This window comes from Phyllobates terribilis, unplaced genomic scaffold, assembly GCF_046119375.1.
Source record: "Phyllobates terribilis strain yellow unplaced genomic scaffold, ASM4611937v1 Scaffold_11__3_contigs__length_659146591, whole genome shotgun sequence".
Taxonomy (NCBI): domain Eukaryota; kingdom Metazoa; phylum Chordata; class Amphibia; order Anura; family Dendrobatidae; genus Phyllobates; species Phyllobates terribilis.
This window is the reverse complement of record NW_027362771.1, coordinates 485,031,303-485,055,093: the sequence shown is the minus strand read 5'-3', so window position 1 is coordinate 485,055,093 and position 23,791 is coordinate 485,031,303. Positions and strand designations below refer to the sequence as shown.

The window sequence follows — 23,791 nt, the reverse complement described above, 5'->3', positions numbered from 1 at the left end:
CAGTCACAAATCATCTACATTTGACCCTTTGTCTGCTGAACAATCTTATTCCTATGGTTAGTATTAAGGTCTCCCTGCCTGGAGAGTATAAGCGCGAGATTGTTGACAAACTGTAGAAAGTATTGGGGTCTTGACACTGTCTCATATCTATGGCGAATTGATTTTTTTTTTTTCAAAGGGAAACTGACATCAGGATTTAGGTCTCCAAACCGCCATGACAGGTTCACAATGATCTATTTTCTGACAGATCCAGCATAAGGGAGAATAACTTTGATCTCTTTATTGAAAGTACATTAAGAATTCACAGGGCTGGAGCAGTTGTCCTGAAAAGTTAAAGTTGCTCCTCAACTTGACATCTAATAGGAAAGTTCCATCATCACAAGCCCCAATCTAAGCATTATTTGGCGCACAAGGAATGGTGAGGCCAGAACGCCTCTGTTCTCCATGCATGGGCTGGAGGAGGGGGCTTGTGATCATATACTCTGACTGTAGGATGTCTGCCTATTGCTGTTTCCACATAGAATTCAAGTTTACTTCTCTCCTATACAGAATCTACCAGAAGACCGAATCATCTGTTATTGCCCTGGATAGAAGGTGGTGGCAATGCTACCAGAGAATGTCACCTCTGTGTCAAAAAGGTCTAAAAGACAGGTGCCTTACAGAAGAGGACTTTATTACAGTTGTAGAATAGAAGACTAGGCTACCATGATTGACAAATGTGCACAGCAACTTCATAATTTACACACAAAAAAAGATGGACCAACATCATATACAAGAACTAGAATGGGTATGTGAAAAGGGCAGATGACAGTAATGAGTTGGTGTTATACTGAGATTTTAGTAAAAAAAAAGCATTTACGGTATATATAAATATTGGTTTTCAGTTACTGTTGTGCAGTACAATAAAGATTCACATACGACTGATGCCAACGTACATCTGTGTTGCTATTAAAGCTCTGTGAACTCCAAGTTTAAAGGGAATCTGTCACCAGGTTTTTGCTATGTAATGTGAGAGCAGCATGGTGTGGGACCAGAGACCCTGATTCCAGTGATGTGTCACTTACTGGGCTGCTTGTTGTATAGTTTAAATAAAATCACTGATTAGTAGAATATATGGCACAAGACAATTAGACTTCTGTTAGTCATCCAGTTGTGTAACCCCTTGCCAATCAGTGGTGAGTGGTGTGAGCAGGGTTATACAGCACTCAGATCTGCAGCACAGAACACAGTAATTTTAATCTAAACATGCAGCAAGCAGCCCAGTTAAGTAACATCTCTGGAATCAGGGTCTCTGCCCTTACATCACATAGCAAAAATCTGGTGAAATTACTTTTAAAAGGAATTTTTTTTTAACCTAACAGACACTTTTAAGAGGGCATATATTCAGTTTTCCACATGTTCACCAACAAGAGGTAAATCGTAATGGAGAGCAGGCAGGTGACTGTAGCAAAAAAGACAAAAAGGAAAGCATTGAGGAGCACTGAGTGCGCCACAACATAAGTTTCGCACATGGATGCAGTGTACCTGACTGTTGGGGGAAGGGTGATACAACACAAAAGATACGGCCATCAAATCACATTATGGAGTTTGTTAGTGGAAATAATGTTGGTAGAAATAAATATTATAATATATATTATAATATAAAAACCAAACTCAACATTAAATCTTGAGAAATAGTAAGTGCATGTAAAAAGTGTAAGTGATGATTAAAGCCACTTGTAAAAATAGATAAGAAAACAAAATCTGGTCAGTTAAGGCTATGTGCCCACGTTGCATTTATGAAGCAGAAAATTTCTGCTGCATAAATGCAAGTCCTCTCCCGGAAAAACGCATGCGGAATTCCGCACGCGTTTATCGCGCGTTTATCACGCGTTTATCACGCGTTTTCCACATGCGGAATTGCCTTGCGTTTTTTATGCATTGGATAAAGGCAATTCCGCTTGCGGAAACGCAAAATTAAATGACATGCTGCGGATTTTTGAACGCGGCATAAACGCTGCGGAAAAATCCGCAGCATGTGCATAGAACTTGCGGAATCCCATTGGGGACCATGGGGTGCGGATACACATGCGTTTTTCAAGCGTTTACGCTGCGGAAATTCCGCAGCATATACGCTTGAAAAATGCTACGTGGGCACACAGCCTAAAAGTATTGAAATAATTCTAGAAGAAAAAAAACCCAGTAATATCCCCCTCTACTGGTGATCTGATGCAATTACATATGATTCAGTGAAGATTCCCTGTAGTGTAACCATTGGCAGATGATCTGGTGTCGCTTTCCAATCTCATACCCCATGTACAGGACATTACATGGTTTTACCAATCTGGGGCTGGAAGCTTAGAGAATAATGTTCAGTGTCATCTCTTCAGCTGCTTTGAGCACAATCAGGGAAATTCACAAAGCCCAAGATGTTCACATGGAAGCCACTGAAGGTTTATTAAGTCCTCCCTACCAGCCTGCGTGCCATCAGCACATTGGCTCCTAGCTCCCACCGACGTTAGGAACCCTGTACAATACTTGGGACATATTAAATACAGTGTTTTTAGATGAACAGTTTTGGTAAAGTGCATTTTGCTACTTAAGAAACAGCAGCAGGACAAAGAAAAAGATAAAACCCTTTGAATGACCAAGTCTACAAAATGTCAAAGCTGTATATGCTGGGATAAAGGATTGGAGCTCATGAAAGGTTGCATAAAATATACGGAGCAAAATTGTATTAAAAAAACAAACAAAAAAAAAAAACACAGTCTGCCAGGTAGTAAACTCCGGGTGGGCAGGCAGAGTAACAGCTTGCTAAAAAATTCTTCGGATTTCTTCTATGTACACACAAGCCTGACCGCCCTGATGTCTTGGAGCTGAACGCAGTCCATTGTGAACCATTACTGGCATTCAAGGTTTTCTGCGTCTAGAAATAAAAATAAAAAAAGGAACATTAATTACATGTCTAACTGCACACCAGTATTGTAAGAAATGTTGTTAGGGGAAAAAAGCATTTAGATCCTGCATTCCCCACCATTTATGTTATAAGGGACACAAGGCCTGAAACGCATCAGCATCATGTGGGAATGTCATTACAGGACTGTTCACACTGGATCCATTTTTAACTATTACAATGTTCACTGGTAATATATATCACTGTACGTCAAAAAACACAGGAAAATTGTTAAAGGGGTTTATAAGCATTAGAAAACATGGCCACTTTCCTTTATAAACCTCTCCGCACTTGCCCATGGTTTGCATCTTTGATATAGCACCAAGCTCTATTAAAGTGAATGTGGCCGAGTTGCAATAGCAGAAAAGCTGTGGAGCGGTGTGGTGCCGAGTCTAAAGGAGAACAGCCAGGCTTTATAAATCCTGTACAACGTCTTTAAAAACAGACCTGCAAGCTATAAGAGTCAAAAACCTGATAAAGACATAACTATGAATCATAGACCGTACAAAATAGGCTTCTTCGAGGATGATACCTCAATAACCTTTAGGCTATGTGCCCACGATGCAGAAATGCTCAGGATTTTTTCCTGAGTGTTTCTGCATCTCCCTGGCAGAAAAAACACATGCGGATTGTACATGCGGAAATGGAGCGTTATTCACTGACATTTCCGCATGAGGATTGACAAGCGCTTTCCAAGAGATTAGCATCACTTGGAAAGTGCTTGTGACAATTAGGTCACACTATGCCGTTTGCATGGATTTATATAGTGTGACCCGAGAGAGTGGTTAAAAATAAATGTATACTTACCCTCCGATGGCCCCCGGTGTCCTGCTCACTCCGTTCTCCCTTGCCGACAGCGGTGGATTGAAAGACCTGCTGACGTCAGCGTCACGTGACCAGTCACATGACTGACGTCAGCGCAGGTCCTTCAATCCACCGCGAAGTGCCGGGAAGCAAGGAGGAGCGCACCGCGGGCCACCGGAAGGTAAATATACGTTTATTTTTTTTATTCTTTTTTTACAGATTTTTTTAATGGTACCTGGGTGTGGATGAGACTCTCCTCTCCTCTACACCCGGGTACCATCCGCACATTAGAACGCACCAATTACGCAAGTACAGATGCAGTCTTGCGGAATTGGCGCGTTCTAATGCAAGTCAATGGCGGCGAAAACGCAGCACTTCCGCAAAATAATTGGTAGTGCTGCGTTTTTTTCCGCAATGATAATCCGCAGCGGAAATTTCCACAGCACGTGCACAGCACATGCGGATTATCATTGGGGAACATAGCAGACCTTCTACCATGCGTTTTTAATGAATTTCCGCAGCTGCAAAAATGCTGCAGAAACGCATTAAAAACGCATCGTGGGCACACAGCCTTACAGACTGGATCAACTCACTAAGATAAAATCAGTTTTATTAGTAATAATAAAAAAGAAAATCCTTCGTTTCTTTTTACAAAATCAATGTTAAAAAAAAAATAAATCTAAAATTGTAAGTTTTCCTATAGATCCTTCGTTGTCAATCCAGAGTTCTCTCTCTCGTGGGAAAAATCCGGTATTTCATATCTAAGAATCATTATTACAAACCCAACATACAAAATACTAGACGAGAATTTACTTAACATCTCAAAACAGATTCAAAACACAATTGATAAAAATCGAAAAAAACATAAGATGACTCTACCAAGCCATGAAGTATTATCAAATGATGATCCTACCTAAGCTTCAGTATATATTTAGGACTATCCCAATACCAGATGTCTGGATTTAAAAAAAACTTCAAACAATTATCCCAATATATTTGGCAGACCAAACATCCCAGAATAGCAAAGACCTTACTATTCAAAAAAGAGGCGGTATTGGCTTACCCAATATGCAAGCATATTATGAAACCAATATTTTACTGCAGAGCAGGAACTGACTTTCCAGCATATGGAGAATCTCCTTGGACAGTAATGGAAAGATCATATAATCAAAACCTACCTTTATCTTCAGTGATTCTCTCATATTTACTTGATCCTACTCTTCAGTCACCAGATCATTTAATGTTATATGCTCAACTATCTCGATATGGAAAAAGCTAGCGAAGTTAACAAAACATGCTAGCTCCAAGCTTTCCTTGGAAAAACTTCCAATTTCTGTCTTCCAAACAGCTCTGCCCAACTTCCCATTTGAGAAATGGGAAAGACTTGGGATCACAAATTGTTCTTATCTAATTATTGGCCCCAAACTAGATATAAAATACTTAATTTCCAATAGCTTAGATTCTCACAGAGGAATTATACATTTTTTTAGAACTTAGGAAATATACTAGAAAAACTCTCTCTCCCATTATCCCTCCCGAGAGCCATAAATGCTCTCAGGTAATCTCACACTATATATGGAATACTAAACTTATACTCTGTATTTGACTCTGATGTATTCTTTGAACTGTCAAATCACATGATAAAATGGGAAAAAAGACTTGAACATGCATTTTGTTCCAGAAAAATGGGAAGAGGTGATTGAATGGACTTTTAAATCTAATATTAATGCTACTCCGCATGAAAACTACTTTAACTAAACGGCTGGTATTTCACGCCCGTCAGATTTAAAGTTTTTGCAGAACAATCAGACCTATGCTGGAGAAATTGTGGACAAAGAGGAACCTCATACGTATATTTTGTCCAAAGCTCATATTGCTCTGGAAAGAAATCTTTCGACTGTTGAAGGAACTCTATAATTCTTTGGAAGAAATCCCTCAACATCTTTATCTCTGGAAGTAAATTTACTTCCTAAAAGAAATTCGGAATATTGCCTTACATATAATTGCTACCACAAAGTCCCTCTTAGCCTCAAAGTGGAAATCCATGGATCCCCCTGCTCTTCCTGAGAATAAATCGAAAACTTTCAACTCATAATTTGTTTGAATTATCTCATACCCCAAGAGATAATTTATTGCTCCAGATGGTCTTCTTGGAACACAATTTTCCCTCTAGGTAAGAGCTCGTTCATAAACATATTTATGTTTGTCAGATTTTACACTTTTATATTACAATTGCTGAATAATCCTTTCAACTGTTCACCCATGGTTTAACAATACTTAGACGATCTGTTTCTATGTCTTTCCTTTTCCTTAGTAAGCGGATCTTATTTCTTTCCCATTTCTTACCTCCCCTTCATACTCTTACCCTCCTTTTCCCTGAACGGATTTCTCCCTTATCCCTTCCTTTCTTACCCTCCCTCCATTACCCTTGATTTTCAATTACAGTCCACTCTCCTTGTGAAGTTTAAATTCAGATATGGAAATGGATATGTATATGTACATTTTGTTATTATTCCCTCCCCCATTTTACATTGTAAAAAAAAAAATCCCTCAATAAAAAATAAAAAACAGACCTGCTAGCTTAAAAAAAATAAAATAAATAAATACTGCCACATATTCCAGCTACAGACCTGTACCCCTATTAGACAAAACAAAAATGCTGTTTTGTGGCTAGAAGCGCTAAGAATACCTCAGTTCTAATCTCAGGACAGCGCTGCCGCCGCCCTCTCTGCACTGAATGCACACATGGATACACACCCACCTGTCAATCACCACCCTGTGGGGCAGGGAAGCCGCCTCCTGATGAATTCAGCACGCTACAGTAGCTGACTGTCTATTGTGTAAGTGCGTCTAGTAGGGAAGGAGATGCTGCAAAATTCTGATTTTTGGTGATGGCATTGTGTTATATTAACACATGACGGCTGCAACAACTAGGTGACTACAAGTCATTGCTGAAGGCAGGGATACAGAGGCCGTCCGGAAGCGATGTCACAGAAGTGTGGTGGGAGGGGACTATATAGAGTTGTGTTTTAAAAAAATATGAACCAAGTTTAGCTAAAAAAGGACAAAATAGGGATTCAAATATTAAAATTAAATATTTAACTAAAATGAAAGGACTCCTCCAATCAAAGTGTCTATCCTCTTAATATATTGCAATCATCATATTATACAGCACTGTGTACTTACAATTGCTCATTTTGCCTTTCTACCCAGATAATTCTTCTCTTTTCCATTAGGTCTATGACATCACGTGCTTAAAAACTGACTAGCTGAATCCGTCTAAGCTCTATGTAGACACAGGAAGTCTCTTTTCCCTGCCTGAGTCCTCATTAGAGGTACAATTCTACATTACTGCAAAGTCCCTAGCAGCCCAGCTGCACCTCCTCTTCAACTCCTGACCCAGCTGCTCCGTTCTGCCAGGGACTTTGCAGTGATGTAGGATTGTACCTCTAATGATTCATGCAGGGTAGAGAGATTCCGGTTTCTACATAAAGTTTAGAAGTATTCAGATAGTCAGTTGTTAATCACGTGAGGTCATAGACCTAATGGAAAAGAGAAAAAATAACTGGATAGAAAGGCAAAATGAGTAATTGTAAGTACACAGTCATATAACATGATGATTGCAATATATTAGGAGGATAAAAACTTTGAAGGCAGGAGTACTACTTTAAATTGAGCTTTTTTTTTTTTTTTTTTTTTTTTTTGCAAAACTGCCCAGTCCTTGCCCCTTCTAGCTAAACAGCACAACATTTTGTGCATCTTTCTGGCTACTAAAAGTAAGGGCCTGTTGTACTGGGAGTCATATTAAGCCGTCAGACATGCTTCAGCAACTTTTTCAACGATCTCACCGTTCGCTCAGAGGACGAAGCTCTTAATTGTCAGCATCAAAGGAAGAAAAATAAACCTGCTCTGTTTGCGGCTTACTACAGCTCGGTTTCCACGCAGTTCTGACCAGGCAGAGAACGTACAAGTGACAGCTGATTGTTAGTTGTGAAACTTCTAGCACAGTATATACATAGCATATAGGTGGCTGGCGGTCCCAACTGGGCAATGCTGGAGAGTAGCTGAGCATTTATACATCATACTGGGTTTGGTAAACTTCAGGCGTCAAGGACGTGGGCAATAAAACAAAAGCAACTTACTTAGGAATAGCGTGATGTTGATAGCCAGGTCCCAGGTTGGATCCAGCTCTCATTTCCATGGCAAGAGAACACTGCAAAACCAGAGGAAGTGGTTACTGACATTAGTCATACATGTAGAGTAAAAGCAGTGACCACGTGAGGCAAGTCCACGTGCAGATCCGCAATATCGCAAGTTACAGTCATACATACTCTGGTTTCCACATCTGTCCACTCAGAATCCATGTTCTCCACCTGTGGGGGCTGATTGGAGCCAGAAGATCTGCGTTTGCGGCTAAACGACAGAAAATACCATGTTACAAACAACATCAGTCATATCCACATAGTGAGAGTTAGGTTTGTGGCATCTACATTAATGTTTAGATCTGCAGGAAATGTCAAACTGGAGAAACTCACCTGCCAGGAGGGGATTCTTGGCGGAGGGTCTCAATGTCCGTGAATTGGACGGACTGACCTCCCCCTCGTGTCCGGAAAACGTCACCCTGAAAGGTGGAGGAATGAACAGCCATAAGCCCAGGTATTAGCCGACAGTCACCATCGTGTGCACACCACACCGTGATACAGAAGGGAGAAGTGACACTCCGCACACAGACGGGCACTGACCTGTCTCATTTACTGTGTCTTAGCTGAGCAGAGTAGAAGCACCCAGAGATGTTGGCAGGGCAGAGTATACATGCCACGCTCAGCCCTGGCAACTATGGGCACCTTCCGGTACCATTTACAAACCCTGCTGTTTAGCGTCCTGACAATGACGTAGAAATACCCGCTGACCCCCCATTTGGATCCCTCACAATCAGATGGTTACCTTAATCAGTTTAGTTTCCATCTCCCCATCCGAGGCCAGCTGCTGGTGTGTCAGCATGTACTTATCACACTTTGCCAGCGCCTTTTCGCTGGCAACAGATACTTTGATGGCGTTGGGGACATGAGGCTGCATGACCGTCTCCGTCTCCACACTACCAGACGGCTTATGGTCTACCCATCTCTCTGCCCCCGCCGAGCGAGAGCGACGGTGTCTGGAGTGCACTGGGGGAACGTTCTAAGCAAGATCAAAAACCAAATCAAGACAGAGAATCAGTGACCAAATTGAGAGTGAAAGGACAAAAAGCAGTCAACAGCCCTGATACAAGTACCTGGAGCCACCACTAGAGGGAGCCTAAGAGCCTGCTGAAATACTGAGCTCACAATCTACAAATACTGTAAAGCTCCCCATCTAGTGGTAGGAAACTGCTATGACATCTTATAAACCTGTTTTTATGCCCACCATCAAGCTTTTTTTTTAACCATTGTCCCAAATTTTCTGCTGATTTTAAAGTATGTGGATGAATAGTTAAACCTTAAGTAACCTTAAGTTAAGTATCTATTTAGCCATTTGAAAGAAACAAATTAAAAGATTTAACTATTTATCCACATACTTTAAAATCAGAACAGAAAATTTGGGACCATGTTTAAAAAAAAAAAAAAGACGTGGGAAGAGTATAGACTTCCTTGTGAGCTGTCCATCTCCCACCACTCCCCTATAAACATGCAAGCTTAGCTGGGCATGCATAACAAACAGGAATACCCTGAGAAAGATCTCCGGCCCAGCAGAAGGTTAGGCATGTTAATTATGTCAGAGGCCCCCGTAAACATTAGATATGCCATTCCTGCAGAAAATATGTGGGTTTGGCCGATCTAATGTATATAGCCACTTTAAATAATCATGATGGTCGATCAGGAAGGAGGGTTACTCCTTAACAGGGATGTTTTAGGCTGTAAAGGTCTTGTAATTTGCCTTCACTGAAAGCCACGTGTGGTTTTCCCAATAGTAGAATCGTCCCCATTGATCAGGCCTGTTGAACTGCTTTGTCCATATGTAAATCATTGGTTACAGTTACATAACACAATTTAGCATGCACCATTGAAATTGGTTAGAATAAAAGCAAAGCAGGGAAGATGGACGTCAAGGACGGAGTGTGAGACCTCGGTGCTGGTGTGCATCCCTCCACAATGTATTGCAGGCTTATGGGGGTTAGAATTGTACTTCACATGCAAACAATTATACAGGGCTTGTGGGGGAGGGGGGGGGGTGTAGACGTTCTTAGAAATAAAAATTATTTTGGGTGCATAGTAGTTTGCAATAACCAAGGCTATAAACTCGAAGGAGGTGTCACACAATGACTGGCAATATTAAAAATGGTCACAAGAGATATTTGTATCAGATCCATTTTGGAAAAAAACGTAAAACCACCTTTCCTACCAATAGCCACATAGCCAAAGCTGATCTATGAGACATGGTGGCTCATGATGCAAAAGCACCTTTTGGAACAAATACTCAATTATGTTATGTCACTCAACCCAAAGAAGCCAACGCTGGTCAGGAAATGCCGCTGTACAATCACTCCTTACAATTATTATTATGCCCTTACGTTGGGATAGTTGACAAGTTGCTAATGGCTTGAGTTCCCACCGCAGAGAAACCCAAATCATCATAAGAAACAGGGCACAACAGAGACCCTTTAAGTAGAGCAGCAGATGCGCATCACATTTCCATTGGCTTAGCTATATTCTGTAGATGAATGAAGGATGCGCAGCCATTGCTTCATTCATTAGAGATCTGGGGGTCCAACAACAGCACCCGTGCAGCCCTTTACCTGTGATGTTATTAGCTAGTAAAAACTTTCATCCTATAGCATGCACTTTCATAAAGTGTGTACACCTAAGAACCAACAGGCAGGGAGTTGCTAGCAACCAACCTGCGTGTTGTGCCCGGCACCGATCTCTGCCGGCACAGAGCAGTCACAAGCTTCTCCTCTGTTGACGGGGCGTGATTGCCGACATCATGCTGATTGAAACCGGCATTTAGCATGATGTCAGAAGTCACACGAGTCAACAGCAGCCCAGAAGGAGAAGAGCTGCTCTGTTGACCTGGAGCAGCTGAATCGCCTGTCGGTGATGGCTTTGAGCTGGCACCGTGTAGAAAAGGCAGGTAGTTAGCAACTACCTGCTTATTATTATTTTTTTTACTATGGGCCTAAAAGGTAGTAAGAAAAATTACTGGACAACTCTAAGTTGTGTTGCCTGGTTATCTATGTGCAAACTACAACAATACTGCATGAAATGGATTTGTGAATGGCGAGTGGAATTCCAGTAGATATTGCCCCTAGGATGGAGCTTTTGCAGCAGTATGGATGCTCAAATAAGAAGAAATATTACAAAACTGATGGACATCTGGTGAATGAATTGGTTTTCATAATGGTAGGGTATATCTGCTAGTTTCAGAAATCCATTTCTTTGAAAGCAGCAAGGCAGAAGTGCGAGCTGTCACACGCGGCTTCAGCACAGCAGCATGTCCTATACAAGCACTGAAAGCAGCCTGGCAGACATTAAAAGGTTTCCATCAGCAAAATCAGTCTGAGGAGTAAATACTCTATGTAAAGCAAGTTTTTACATTGAGTATTCCTGGAGAAGCTTTGAGGACGGCCATTTTCAGTACAGAAAACCTCACTAACCCTGAGACACTGATCCTCTTCTATCTCTGCCTGCGCGCTGGATGCCTGATAACCTGGCCTGTTCTCTGCTGCATTATACTTCCTAGCTGATTCTGGCTCCCACCGCCAGCGGTTGGGGGGCATCTTGCTTTCTGGTTTGCGCTGCGGAGTTTTCTGCTCCCACTGTGACACGCAGGAGGCCACGGATATGCTGCTGCAGGAGTCTGACCGCCTGTGCAGTCGTGATCGAGAAGGGGTAGCATTGTTGTGGGGAGGCTGAGAAACAGGGTTACCAGGGAGCTAAAGAAACCAGAGACAGATTACATCAATATAAGACATGAGAAATAATACGCATAGTAATGTAGCAGCTGAATTCAGAGAACAAGTGTAATAATGGGGAGATGGGTTTTGGTACAATCAGATCAAGTGACTCAGATTCCTGATTGTATGCAAGAGTACTTGCATCCTTCTCCTTTCTGAAGGAAACAGACCAAGTGAACATGACAAATCCTGAACAAACCCTGTACAAAACAAGTGCATGTTGAAATATTATTGTATACAGATAGGGGAAAAACACCAAAGAAATGAAAATGATAGTTCTGTATATACCCGGCAGTGAGCAAAATGCAGACAGACAGTGTGACAACCCCCTACATGCAATCAATCCCCAGATCAGACATGTGCCCATAAACCCATCACCATATAAACTCCATATGACACATACAGGTACAGGGGAGGGAGAGATGGATCTGATGGGAACCTTCGCCTCTCGGTCCCTCTCTCTAGACGGCCTCTCTGGTCTGTCGCCTTTGGTTTCTGTTACAATTGCTTTGAGCTGTTTTAACTTCTCATCTTTCACCCACAGCTTATTCTGCATTTCCAGCTGCTTGGCAGCCACACGGCGCTCCTGTATATAAAAAAAAATAAAATACATTAAAATGGAAATGCAGAATTAGAAAACCACGACTACATCACACTAGTACATGGCCTCTCTCGGTATGACAGCCAATGCACAACCTGTGAGCAGGAGTTTTGTGAGAGAACCCCTTTAAAGTGGATATCCAGGACTTAAAATCAAAGATATATCCTTTAAGACATGCCAATTGTGGATAAATTCAAGTCCCTTCTACAGATCATTATAAGTATCGGTAGATCTGAATCTATAGGTGCACAGCATCTAAATGTGCAATGCAATGTACCAATACCAGTTTGCAGACATTGCTGTCTAGGTAAAAAGGCACTCACACACTCCTTCTCCCACTTCATAGCGTTGTGTGTTTCCATGCCCTGCAGTCGGGCTTCTAGCCGCCTCTTGTCAGACAGCTGACGCTGCAGTTTCTGTTGGTGCGACTCGAGGTCGTGCTGTAAAGTGCGCTTTTCATCTTCATAGATACAGGTTGTTTTCTCCAGAACATCAATCTGTAAATGCATATATAAAATTATAGGGGAAACAATCCTCAAAAAAACAAAATGTAAATAGGTGTGTTTAAATTGGAACTAGAGATCAGCACACTCACTTTGTACTCCAGAGTTTTTACTTTCTTTTCTAGTCGCTCTATTTCAGCTTTTTGAGACACTATCGCCCTCTCCTTCTCAGTCATTCTGCCTTGGGCTATATTCTCCTTTGCAGCCACTACACCATTAAGGTCTTGAAGCATGGCCCTGAAGGAGGTAACTGAAGACAATATGTATAAGATGTGCAAATAGACAGGAAAATGTGCAAATAGATGGTCACAATCCAGAGATCCATCTCACCATTTTTGTTGAATTCTTCAGCCATCATTTGGCGAATACGGCGCCTTTTCTCAAGAGCCTCAATAAGCCGAGGAAGAGTCTGATCATCATTGGCATCCAGAAGCTCGCAGGATGGAATAGGAGGGAAGCTTTGAATAAGCATCTCTATTACTGCCTGCTCATCAGGCTCTATGGAAACAAAGGGAAAAACTTTAGAAAAAGCACAGTAGACTAACTATAGGACCCAAGGAGACTGCACTTGCCTCCATTGACAGGACCGCCACGGTCCTCCAGCCTACGAGTAAGTTCTTCTTTAAATGCTTGGTTCCTGTATCGACGTCCAGGGGTGAGGCCACAGATCGGTTTGTCTACAGGTCGAGCAACTTCAACTTCCTGGGTCATCTCAGCAAAACGCATAACTTGCTGTTAAATGCATAAGAAACATAAGAGACTGTGGCAAAGTAAAGTCTTCCAAATAAAATAACCCGATCTCCAAGACGTACTAGGCTCTCTTCATGGTCATCAGCTTTGGGATTAACACAAACTATCATTCGAACCTTCCCTTCTCCATCAAAATAATTCTTGAAGAGATGAGTTAACTTGGAGTCTCGATAAGGGACCATCTGAAAAGAAATGAATAAAAATGAAACAGAATGGAAAGAGCTTAAGAAGCTTATATTTTTATTTCTTCACAGCCAAAAGAGTGAGTGATATGGAGCCCACTAAAATACAAGTCTTACAGCAGTAGGAAGAGCATGGACATTTAAAAGGAGTTGCCCAGGCTATGAAAGTCTGTAGTCACAGTGACTGGAGACTTCTGAATCCTGACAGCATGCGATTTGCATACTTCCACTCACATGCCAACTAGACGTGCTTGTCCTCTCCGTGCACTTCTATAAAAAGAGGCAGAGCACATCTAGTTGGCATGTGACTGCAAGTATGCAACTCGCTTACTTGTGGTCATGCAACAGGTCATTCTTACCAGAAATATCAGAGAAACCTGACCTTGTGAACACTGCATTGATGCAGACTGAAATTAAAAGCAAAGCCACAGAAAGACGAATTAACATTCCCTCAAAAATTCAATAATTAACAGCACTACAGGTGTGTGACCAGCGCCCTATACAAGCCTTATCCAAGTGCAAATTTAATACTAAGCAATCAGTCCCTTCATTAATTGGTAGGTTGTGAGTGGTTTTCTCACCAGTATTTCACACCTATGTTGCCTCCATCTTTATTAACGGGATTTGAAGCATAAATACCACCAAAGCTAAAAAAATAGTGCACTAGTGTCACCCCACTGGCTAAGCTAGGGTGAAACACACATAGGGGTGCCAGGGCCACACAGCAACTAATCCTTCTCCATCACAAGATGTAAGTGCTTTTTTAGTAAAACTTATATACCTTATTTTGGATCATGTAAAAGAGACAGATACTACAGGCGAAGGAACCATACTTTATAACTTACAAGCATGATTGCACACTTGCTTATGTGATCCTCCATTTTGGTTACTCTTTCTACTTGTTTTTGTGTTACCAGAGACTTTAGTGCACCATGACCATGTTTTCGCTTTGTTGGAATATATATATATATATATATATATATATATATATATATATATATATATATATATATATATATATATATATATATATATATATATATATATATATATATATATATATATATATATATATATATATATTTGTGCGCGTCTCCAGTCATATTTTATTATATGCTCAGCACTTTGTCGATCCTGAGTGCATTAGTTTCGGTGACCTTAGCAGGTAAATAGTGTTGACCTTTTTTAAATCTTGAATTTTGGGGGGAATTTTAATTCCCTTTTCTGTGGCTTTGCTGTTAGTTTTAGAGTAGGGGCTCACAAGTATGATGGCATGGGTTTCAAGCTTGCGTGTTTTGCCAAAAATATAGAGCAATACCTCATATATTACATATATTTTTGCACGTTATATTATGCAGGGTGCAGCCAAGCCCATCAATGTTCTAAACTAGGGTGTCTATCCTGGTGGGGTGCACTTAGATAGTATGGGCGTCACTAATTGGTTGCAAGCAGACACTGCACTACATGTGTGTGACCAGTGCCCTATACAACTATACCAACTTTGTGTGCAATTCTAATACTAAGTAATCATCCCCCTATATGAATTGGTAGGTTGTGGTGGTCTCAGCAGTATTTTGCAAATAGTGTTGTCTCCATCTTTATGGGTTTGCTGCATCCTGATAATGCATTAGTTTCTGTGACTTGGGCAGGTAAATACCGTTGCCCTGTTTTGCGGTGTTAAGTCATATAGACGGTCTGCAGACTTTCATCCCAAGTCTGAACAGGTCCTTTAAGATGAAGAGTTAAGAACCATAAAACTCAGAGGAGATCGTGATAAAATGGTCAGATTTCATGAAGGATACCCAATTACCTTATTGGTTCCACACAACTGGTTCTCTCGTAGAGCCTCAATACAAGTTCTTAACGTCATAAGGGATTGGTTTATATTCCCTAGGGGTAAATGTAAAGACAACAAAAGGTTATGCTTGTAAATAGGAGCACGTGTGTGCAAAAGTAGGCCCCGATTCATCCAGGAGTTGGCAGCATTCTGGGGTAAAACGGTTGCAAAATTTTTGAACAACTCTTAGTCGAGCAAAAATTAAGCCAGTCCTGGCAAACTGCACCATATTTTCAAAGAGTGAGCGGCGCTTCACTGGGAAGGGGCATGGCTGAGCGTAGACTGCAAATTTATCAATTTACACCACGAAAGAGGCGTAAATTCAGACAACTTTACTCCGGTCTTTGACTACAGTACACTTCTTGTTGTGACACTGTAGCTGAAAGATGTAACAGATTTCTTAAGAGGCACGGGCATCTTGATGAATTTGGTGCATATTACTCCATCGAATGGATCAAAACCGGCATACAGAATGTGAGTCTTGATTAATTGGGGGTTACAATTTTTAGCTCTTATAGACTTTACCCGCTTCACGTAGCCTGCTACCTTCCGCCTTTGTGCGGTTTGTTCTCTCACTTCCAGCTAGATCAACAAGTGAGAGTTGACTGAGTGATACCTGCTCCTTTTCCTGGAGGGCAGAGGAAAAAAAGAAATAGATTGGAGACTGAAAATGTAACTTGCTACTTCTAACGTATTTACAAAAAAAATAATTGACTTTTTAACAAAGTGTGAAAAGCAAATGTACAATCCTTGAATATATACACTTACAAGGTAATTTGCCCATTGTCCAGCATAGTTCTGCTGGTAGATTTGTACATTTTTTTTTAAATTATATTAGCACAGCGATTTAAGTGTGGCAGACACTGCTTATTTACCACCTTACTCTTATAAGAGTGTCAGCACAAAATGACTGTTCAAGCACAGCTCGATACACCCTTGGTGTGGCCAAACCGTTGAGTACACCTTCGCAGTTTCTTCTTTTTCATCAATCTCCATCTTTCTCTGGCTTCAGTAAATCCAGAGATGTTAATTGAGGAAGAGGAAGGTGAAGACAGACGGAAAACAAGGAGGGAAGGTGCACTAAACTGTTTAGGGTGAACTGAGCACCAGTGCTTGGTTTGAACAGTCATTTTGTGCTGACAGATTGCCTTTTAAAAGAGTTTTACACTTTATCATGGAGATTCTAACAGGGCAACATTACTACTAGTTGAAGGGGATGTATTACACAGCAGATAACAGGGAAAACAAAAAAGTACAATATAATGGCACAAAGATAAGAGTGGGAACCAATTATTCCAACAGAGTTGAATGGCAATAGAGAATTTGTTTAACAAAAGGAAAAGTTCTATAAACATCCAAATGTAACCTTCACTAAAGTCAGATTACCTGCAAAACGTTATCACCATCAGCATCAAGTGGTGCTTGTGCCAACTTTATCATGAAGACGCTGTGGGATCGGCTGGACTCACGGTTTAGCTGTGTGTTTGCAATTCTTCTTCTCTTCTGACCTGGAGAAGTAGATTTAGATACATATTTCACATTTCTCCATATCTGAAAATAAATTTAATTTGTACAGCAGACTAAAGTGCCAACCTCTCCAAAAGACATCAAAGGCCTCTTCGGTTGTTTTTACTTCCACTTCAGTGCACCCTGCAACATACATATTGTGGTTCTGGTCTTCACGCAAAATCTTAGACTGCGGTGGTCTAAAAATGAAAGAGTAAATAGTCAGCAGGAGCGAGCAGCAGAGGTGGGGGGGGGAAACTGCTACGAAAGCGTGATGAGCAGAGGATGCCACATGCAGGATTACGGAAATCGTACAGATACGACACGAGTTATTAGGAAAATGATTTTTAGAAGGGTCTACGAAAATAGGGAGTCGGGCAGAGCTGGGTAACAAGGCAAAAGCTATGTCATGTAAACATACATAAACTCTGCATTCTTTCCCGGCGTGTTCCACCTAATGAAGGAATAGCAACAGGTTACCATCTTTATGATCCATTGCTTAAGTATAACATTTTGCCTTTTGCAATAGCTGACTGATGAGTGGGGAAAAAAAAACAAAAAAACAACACGTTATTCACCAAAGCTTGTTTCTTTCTTTCGAATGTCCTAACAAAAGCTACAAGCAGCACTAAAACGGAAAATTCTTAGTTAAAAAGAAAAAAAGTATTTCACTTACTTTGGTTTAATGGGATCTATAGGAACCTCCTCCAGAAGATCATATATGTAATTATTGTAGATTTCAATATAGGACACAAAGGTACTGTATACACTGTCTTCATCAACTTCTGCTACTTTGCATCCATCTTCAATATTAATCATATCTGCAAATTCAGGTTCTAGTTTCTGCCTGTATGACGCATGAGAAAAAAAAAATTAAACATACAGCAAAAGTCATAGATGGATGTGGACAAAAAAAAACACTACAAAGTAAGAATGCTTTCAAAAATAGAAAAGTGTTTATATTTTTTTCATCAAATTAAACTATTAAGTGAATATGAGAAATCTAAACCAAACTAATATTCGGTGTGACCAGCCTTTACTTTCAAAACTGCATCAAAGCAACAATTCTTGAATCCAGCTCGCCCGCTTCCTTGAAGTTAATGACCTATTTGAATCCATCACTTTGCTGGCATACACTCATAGCATATAGGAGGGGGGATTCCAAGATCCCAACAGTGCAGAAAGAGGCGTCCTTGGAGTTTTGGGTCAGAGGTGTCTTGAATATATTGCAGCTCAGCTTTCTTAACCCAACAGGCATAATTGGTTGACTGCTCAGAGGTTATACAGTGGATATTAAAAGTCTACTGAGAGAAACACTGCATTTTGTTACACACAAAAAAAAAACAAATACAAAGAAGAATTATTTCAGAATTTAAAAAAATAAAAATAAAAAACAGGTCTTTTCAGATGAAGATAGAAGTGCAAACTAAAATGTGGCTCCATAAGTATGCACACCCTTAAACGAATACTTTGTTGGAGTACCTTTTGAATATATAGCAGCAGTCTCTTTGGGATAGAGTATTAGCAAGAGATATCGAGAATTTGTAATCTTTGCCAACTCTTCCTTGCAGTAGCTCTAAATCTGTCAGACTGCGAGGGCATCTCCTGTGCACAGCGCCCTCTTCAGGTCTCCTACAGATTTCCAATTGGATTCAGGTCTGGGCTCTGGCTGGGCCATTGCAAAACTTTGATCTTTTTATAATAATTTCTATAGCGCCAACATATTCCACAGCACTTTACATTTTAGAGGGGACTTGTACAGACAATGAAGACATTACAGAACAACAACTCAGATACCCATAGGAGTGAGGGCCCTGCTCACAAGTTTACAGTCTACAAGACTGGCAAAGCCATTCTTTTGTTGATTTGCAGGTATGCTTAGGGTTGGTGTGGTGCTCAAAGGCGAAATTCCTCTTCATAGTCTTTTAGCAGAAGCCGAAAGGTTGACACACAAAATTAACTGACAATTAGAACTGTTCATAATTCTCTTCACCTTGACTAAAACACTCATTCCAGCGGGTCATGCTTTTGGCAAACTCGATGCAGGTTGTGTCAAAAACAGCCAGTCTTGGATGTTTTTCTTAATTAGTCTTTTGTTTGGTCACCCTACAAACAGTCCGACAGAAGAATATGGGAGATTACTGTTACATGCAGTACACGAGTACTTGCCAGAAATTCCATATAATGTTACTGTAGGTCTCGTCTCAGCCTCCTGGACCAAATATTTTTTATTTTCAACAATTTGAGAGATGTTCAGTTCTAGGTAACGTCACGGACAAATTTCAGCCTTTACCTGATGAGGTCTTCAGTGCTCGAATACAATATATACTTGCCTTGGAAATGTTTTTGTACATTTCTCCTGACCAATAACTTTCAACAATGAGATCCCTTTGCTATGTTGTAGTTTACAAACCATGACGTTTGTGTAATGTGTACAGTATTGATGTACTTAGCTCTTTTGCACAGTTGCAGACGACCTTCGGTATCCCTCGCTCGTACATGTTTAGGCCGAGACATGCCTTGAATGCACAGTTCACTACACCTACCATCTATTTCATCTTATCCCTACATTAGTCTCCTTGGATCTAAAAATACCAAAGGGCTGATAAGTCCCACAATACACATCATTAGTCGGCCAAGGTTTGTTCTCACCCGATGTCAGGAGGGGACCTATGGAGACCAAATTCCTCATTGCTGTCATGGAGGACTGTCAGGATGTGATTAATTCACATCTTGTGGTCTCGTCAGCGATTAACAAGAACCCGATTAAGCTTTATATTAATTATCAAACCTGACTCCTGTTAGGCTACACAACATGGGCAGGACCCCTTCCGCAGAGTGCCATCATTGCCATTCTCTGCATGCTGACTTTAGGCATATCACATTGTCTTGCCCCCTTATATCCTGTTTTTTGGATTCATGTTTATAAGTTGCTGTCTTTTCTATTGTCTATTCCTATATTGTGTGAACCCAAGCTGGCTTTATTTGGGTTATTAACTGAACAACAGTGGCAGCATCACAATTGTAACTTTCTCAGGGAAGCTTTATTCTTAGCTAGAGAAACAATAGCTCTCCACTGCATTGCTGACAGACCCCCTACAATCAGCAGATGGAAGGCCTGGAGGACCTTCCTTCCGCAGGCCATCTTTTGGCCTGATAGAATGTCCAATTTATAATGTTTACAGAAGGTGTTCAGATTTGTCCAAGTTGCCGCTCTAGATTTGGTCCACCGATGCCCCTGCCCCTTCTGCCCATGAGGCGGACATAGCCCTGGTAGAATGGGCTCTAGTATTTTCTGGAGGGGACTTCCCCTCAGCTAAATAGGCTAGGCTAATTATTGATGTGACCCATCTTGCTAATGTAAGTTTTGTTGCTTTTTTTCCCCCCTATTTTTTCCTCCAAACTGTATGAACAGGTTGGAATTTATGCGCCAGTCCTTCGTGACCTCTAGGTATTGTAGAACTACTCTCCTGACATCAAGTGAGTGGAAGGTTAGTTTCTGATCATTCTTATTGTCCTGACAAAAAGAGGGTAGAACTACCTCCTGATTCATATGGAAAGGGGCAACTACTTTTGGCAAAAAAACTGGGTCTAACCTGAGGATAATACAATCGTCTAGGCATTTCAAGTATGGGTCTCTGAGAATGCTTGAATTTCCCCTATCCTTCTCGCTGTGGTTATTGCGACTAGGAACACGGTCTTAAGTGAGAGGAATTTTATGTTTGATTCTGAGAGGCTCGAAGGGCTTGTTGCATAGGCTCTTTAGGACCATATTCAAGTCCCATGGTGGGATGTGGGTTTTAATTGTTGGTCTTAACCTTGTTGTAGCCTTAAATCTTTCTACCCATGGATGGTGAGCTAGTGGGTAATCCATGAAAGCACTCAATGCAGCAATTTGTACTTTTAATGTGCTGGGCCTTAGACCTTTTTCAGACCCTGTCTACAAGAATTCTAATATTTTGGGGAAGTCTGGAACAGAACTCTCAGATGCTGGTTGATACTGCGAACAGAATCTCTTCCAGATTTTTGTATAGATGGCCAATGTTACAGGTTTCCTACTATTTTGCATGGTAGAGATTACTGCGTCTGATAGGCCCCTAGATCTCAGGATCTGCCTTTCAGGGTCTATGCCGAAAGCTGGAGAAACTTCACATCGGGATGGAACAAAGGGCCCTGAGACCGCAAGTCCTGCCTCTCCGGAAGGATTATTGGATCCTCCAGGGACATTTTCTTCAGTAAGGGAACAAACTTCTCTTGGGCCAGAAAGGTAGGATTATTATCACCCTGGCTCGGTCTTCCTGAATCTTCTTTAGCACCCATGGTATCAAGGGTATAGGAGGGAATGCATATGCTAGATTCATGTTGCATCTTTGAGATGAAGCATCTATCCCTTCTGCTCTGTCTTCTGCATTGAGGGAGAAGAATTATTCTGCCTTTGTGTTTTCCTGAGTGGCAAAAAAATCCCATTGGGGAATGCCCCATCGATGTGTTACCTGACGAAAACACCTCCCAGTTCAACTCCCATTCCGACTGTAAAACAGTTTCTCGACTGAGAAAGTCTGCTACTGTATTCTGAGAACCTTTTAGATGTACTGCAGATATTGAAAGGACCGATCTTTCTGCCCACTGGAAGATTTTGCCTGCCAAGGATTGTAGAAGTTGGTGACGAGGACCTCCCTGATGTTTGAGGAAAGCCACTGATGTCATGTTGTCCGTTAATACTCTGACATGTTGACCTTTTAGATACCTTTTCAACGCCTCACAGACGGCCTGAAGCTCTCTTAGATTTGATGATCTGGGACGATCCAGCGTCCGCCAGGTACCTTGTAGGTATTGACCGTTTACGTGAGCCCCTCAGCCTCTGCTGCTCGCATCGGTAGTGAGAGTCAGGAATGGGGTTAATTTCCACATGACTCCTTCCTGTAGGTTGGCCTTGGAGGTCCACCAAGTTAGTGACCTTTTGGTTACCTTCGATAAGGAAACACTTTTGTCCAGATTGACCATTTTCCGATTCCAGGTTGATAGAATTTGTTGCTGCAATTGTCTCGAATGGAATTGGATCCACCTGACTCCCGGTATAGAAGCTGTCATGAGACCCAGGATTTTCATACATTCCCGAATGGTAACTTTCGTGTTCCTCATGAATTTCTTGATCTTGACCCTGAGTTCTGTCTGTTTCTTTTCCGGCAGAAAAGACATTTGTTGTTCTGAATCTAGAAGGATTCCCAAAAAAAATTGTGATGTGATTTTTCCCTGTTTATAATCCATCCTAAATTTTTTAGGGTCAGGATGGTTGATGTTAGGTTGGTTTTTAGCTGCTGTGGAGAGTCTGCCAATACCAGGAAGTCATCTGGATACTGAATAATTAATATTCCTTGTTCCCTGAGGAACTGCATAACTTCGGCCACCAGTTTGGTAAAAATACGTGGAGCTGAAGATAGGCTAAACGGAAGACAAGTAAACTGGTAATGTACAATGGTGTCTCCTTTTAGTGCAAACCGTAGAAATTTTTGACCGACGGTGAATTGGGACATGATAATAGGCTTCTGAGATCTATTGTACACACACCATGTTGTGTCCGATTAAGGTAATTGTCGACCTGATTGAATCCATTTTGAACTTTTTGTAAACGATTGATTTGTTTAGAGACTTCAGATTTATTATGGTGCAATAATCGCCCCCGGGTTTCTTTATTGAAAAAAGACCCGAGTAAAAGCCCAGGAAGTGTTCCGCTTCTGGTACTGGTATTACTGCTCCCGATTTTATCAGTTTTCTCACGTCTGTTAGCAGTCTTTTGGAGACCTGGGCAGAATGGGTTGTCAGGTGAAACCTTCCCTGCGCAATCTGTCCGAATTCTATCTTGTAGCCCTGTGCGACAGACTGGAGAATCCATGGGCTGTTGGTAATCTTCATCCAAGCTCCGTGGAAAAGTTGGACTCTTCCTCCTACTTTCCTGGCGTCATCTTCTACGTGTGTTAGCACTTGTAGTGGGAAAGGGATTCCTCGAGATACCTCCCTTCTGGTAGCTCCATCTACCTGACTTCCCTTTACCGGAATATTCTGGCTTTTGCTGGTAAAGAGGTTCCCGAAAGGAAGACACCTTCTTAGGTTTCTCCTCCGGAAATCTCTTTTTTGCATCTGAGGCCTTCTCCAGTATTTCATCCAATACTGGACCAAACACCCGGAGGCCTGAAGAGGGAATGGCACACAAATTTACTTTAAGTGACTGTCTCCTGACCAGGTTTTTAGCCATATTGCTCTTCTTGATGCAGTAGAAAGGGCTCCATTCCGAGCAGCAAATCTTATCGATTCTGCCAAGGCATCGGCGACGAAACCTGTTGCCATCTTAAGTAGCGGAATAGAGTCGAGGATCTCCTCTCTGGATGTCTTCCTCCTCAGGTGGTCTTCCAGTTGTTCCAGCCATATAATCATGGCTCTTGGTACTGAAGTGGATGCGATATTGGCTTTTATTATTGCTGCAGATGTTTCCCAGGTCTTTTAAAGGAGACTGTCTGCCTTCCTATCCATTGCATTCTTTAGAGATGATGAATCCTCAAACGGGATGGATGTTTTTTTCCATACCCTGGCAATATCAATTTTTGGGGTTTCATTTTATATCTGGTTCGAATGGTAGACGAGTTCTGAAGCTTCTGGGAATTACTAGCTTCTTCTCTGCGTCCTCCCACTCTTCCAGGATCATTGCCTTAATGTGATTATTCACGGGAAAAACCTTATTCCTGCGGGTT

At 41.3% G+C, this 23,791-nt stretch overlaps 1 protein-coding gene across 6 annotated transcripts in view; it reads right to left on the bottom strand.

Annotated features, from left to right (window-relative positions):
• Window positions 1–652: 652 nt before the first annotated feature.
• Window positions 653–23,791, bottom strand: part of KIF23 (kinesin family member 23) — a 46,246-nt gene continuing 23,107 nt past the window's right edge. Inside the window, exons 8-25 of one of the 6 annotated variants that reach the window (XM_073653483.1) lie at window positions 17,722–17,892; window positions 17,467–17,499; window positions 17,133–17,245; window positions 16,926–17,047; window positions 16,065–16,167; window positions 15,513–15,592; window positions 13,583–13,702; window positions 13,343–13,502; window positions 13,101–13,268; window positions 12,863–13,020; window positions 12,591–12,764; window positions 12,070–12,252; window positions 11,367–11,645; window positions 8,681–8,914; window positions 8,272–8,357; window positions 8,068–8,149; window positions 7,879–7,949; window positions 653–2,905 (exon numbers count right to left, since the gene is read on the bottom strand). In XM_073653483.1, coding sequence (XP_073509584.1) covers window positions 2,890–2,905; window positions 7,879–7,949; window positions 8,068–8,149; window positions 8,272–8,357; window positions 8,681–8,914; window positions 11,367–11,645; window positions 12,070–12,252; window positions 12,591–12,764; window positions 12,863–13,020; window positions 13,101–13,268; window positions 13,343–13,502; window positions 13,583–13,702; window positions 15,513–15,592; window positions 16,065–16,167; window positions 16,926–17,047; window positions 17,133–17,245; window positions 17,467–17,499; window positions 17,722–17,892 — 2,353 coding nt within the window. In that variant the 3' untranslated portion in view covers window positions 653–2,889. The remainder of the gene's footprint in view (window positions 2,906–7,878; window positions 7,950–8,067; window positions 8,150–8,271; window positions 8,358–8,680; window positions 8,915–11,366; window positions 11,646–12,069; window positions 12,253–12,590; window positions 12,765–12,862; window positions 13,021–13,100; window positions 13,269–13,342; window positions 13,503–13,582; window positions 13,703–15,512; window positions 15,593–16,064; window positions 16,168–16,925; window positions 17,048–17,132; window positions 17,246–17,466; window positions 17,500–17,721; window positions 17,893–23,791) is intronic. The other 5 variants (XM_073653485.1, XM_073653486.1, XM_073653484.1 and 2 more) reach the window with 5 other exon arrangements.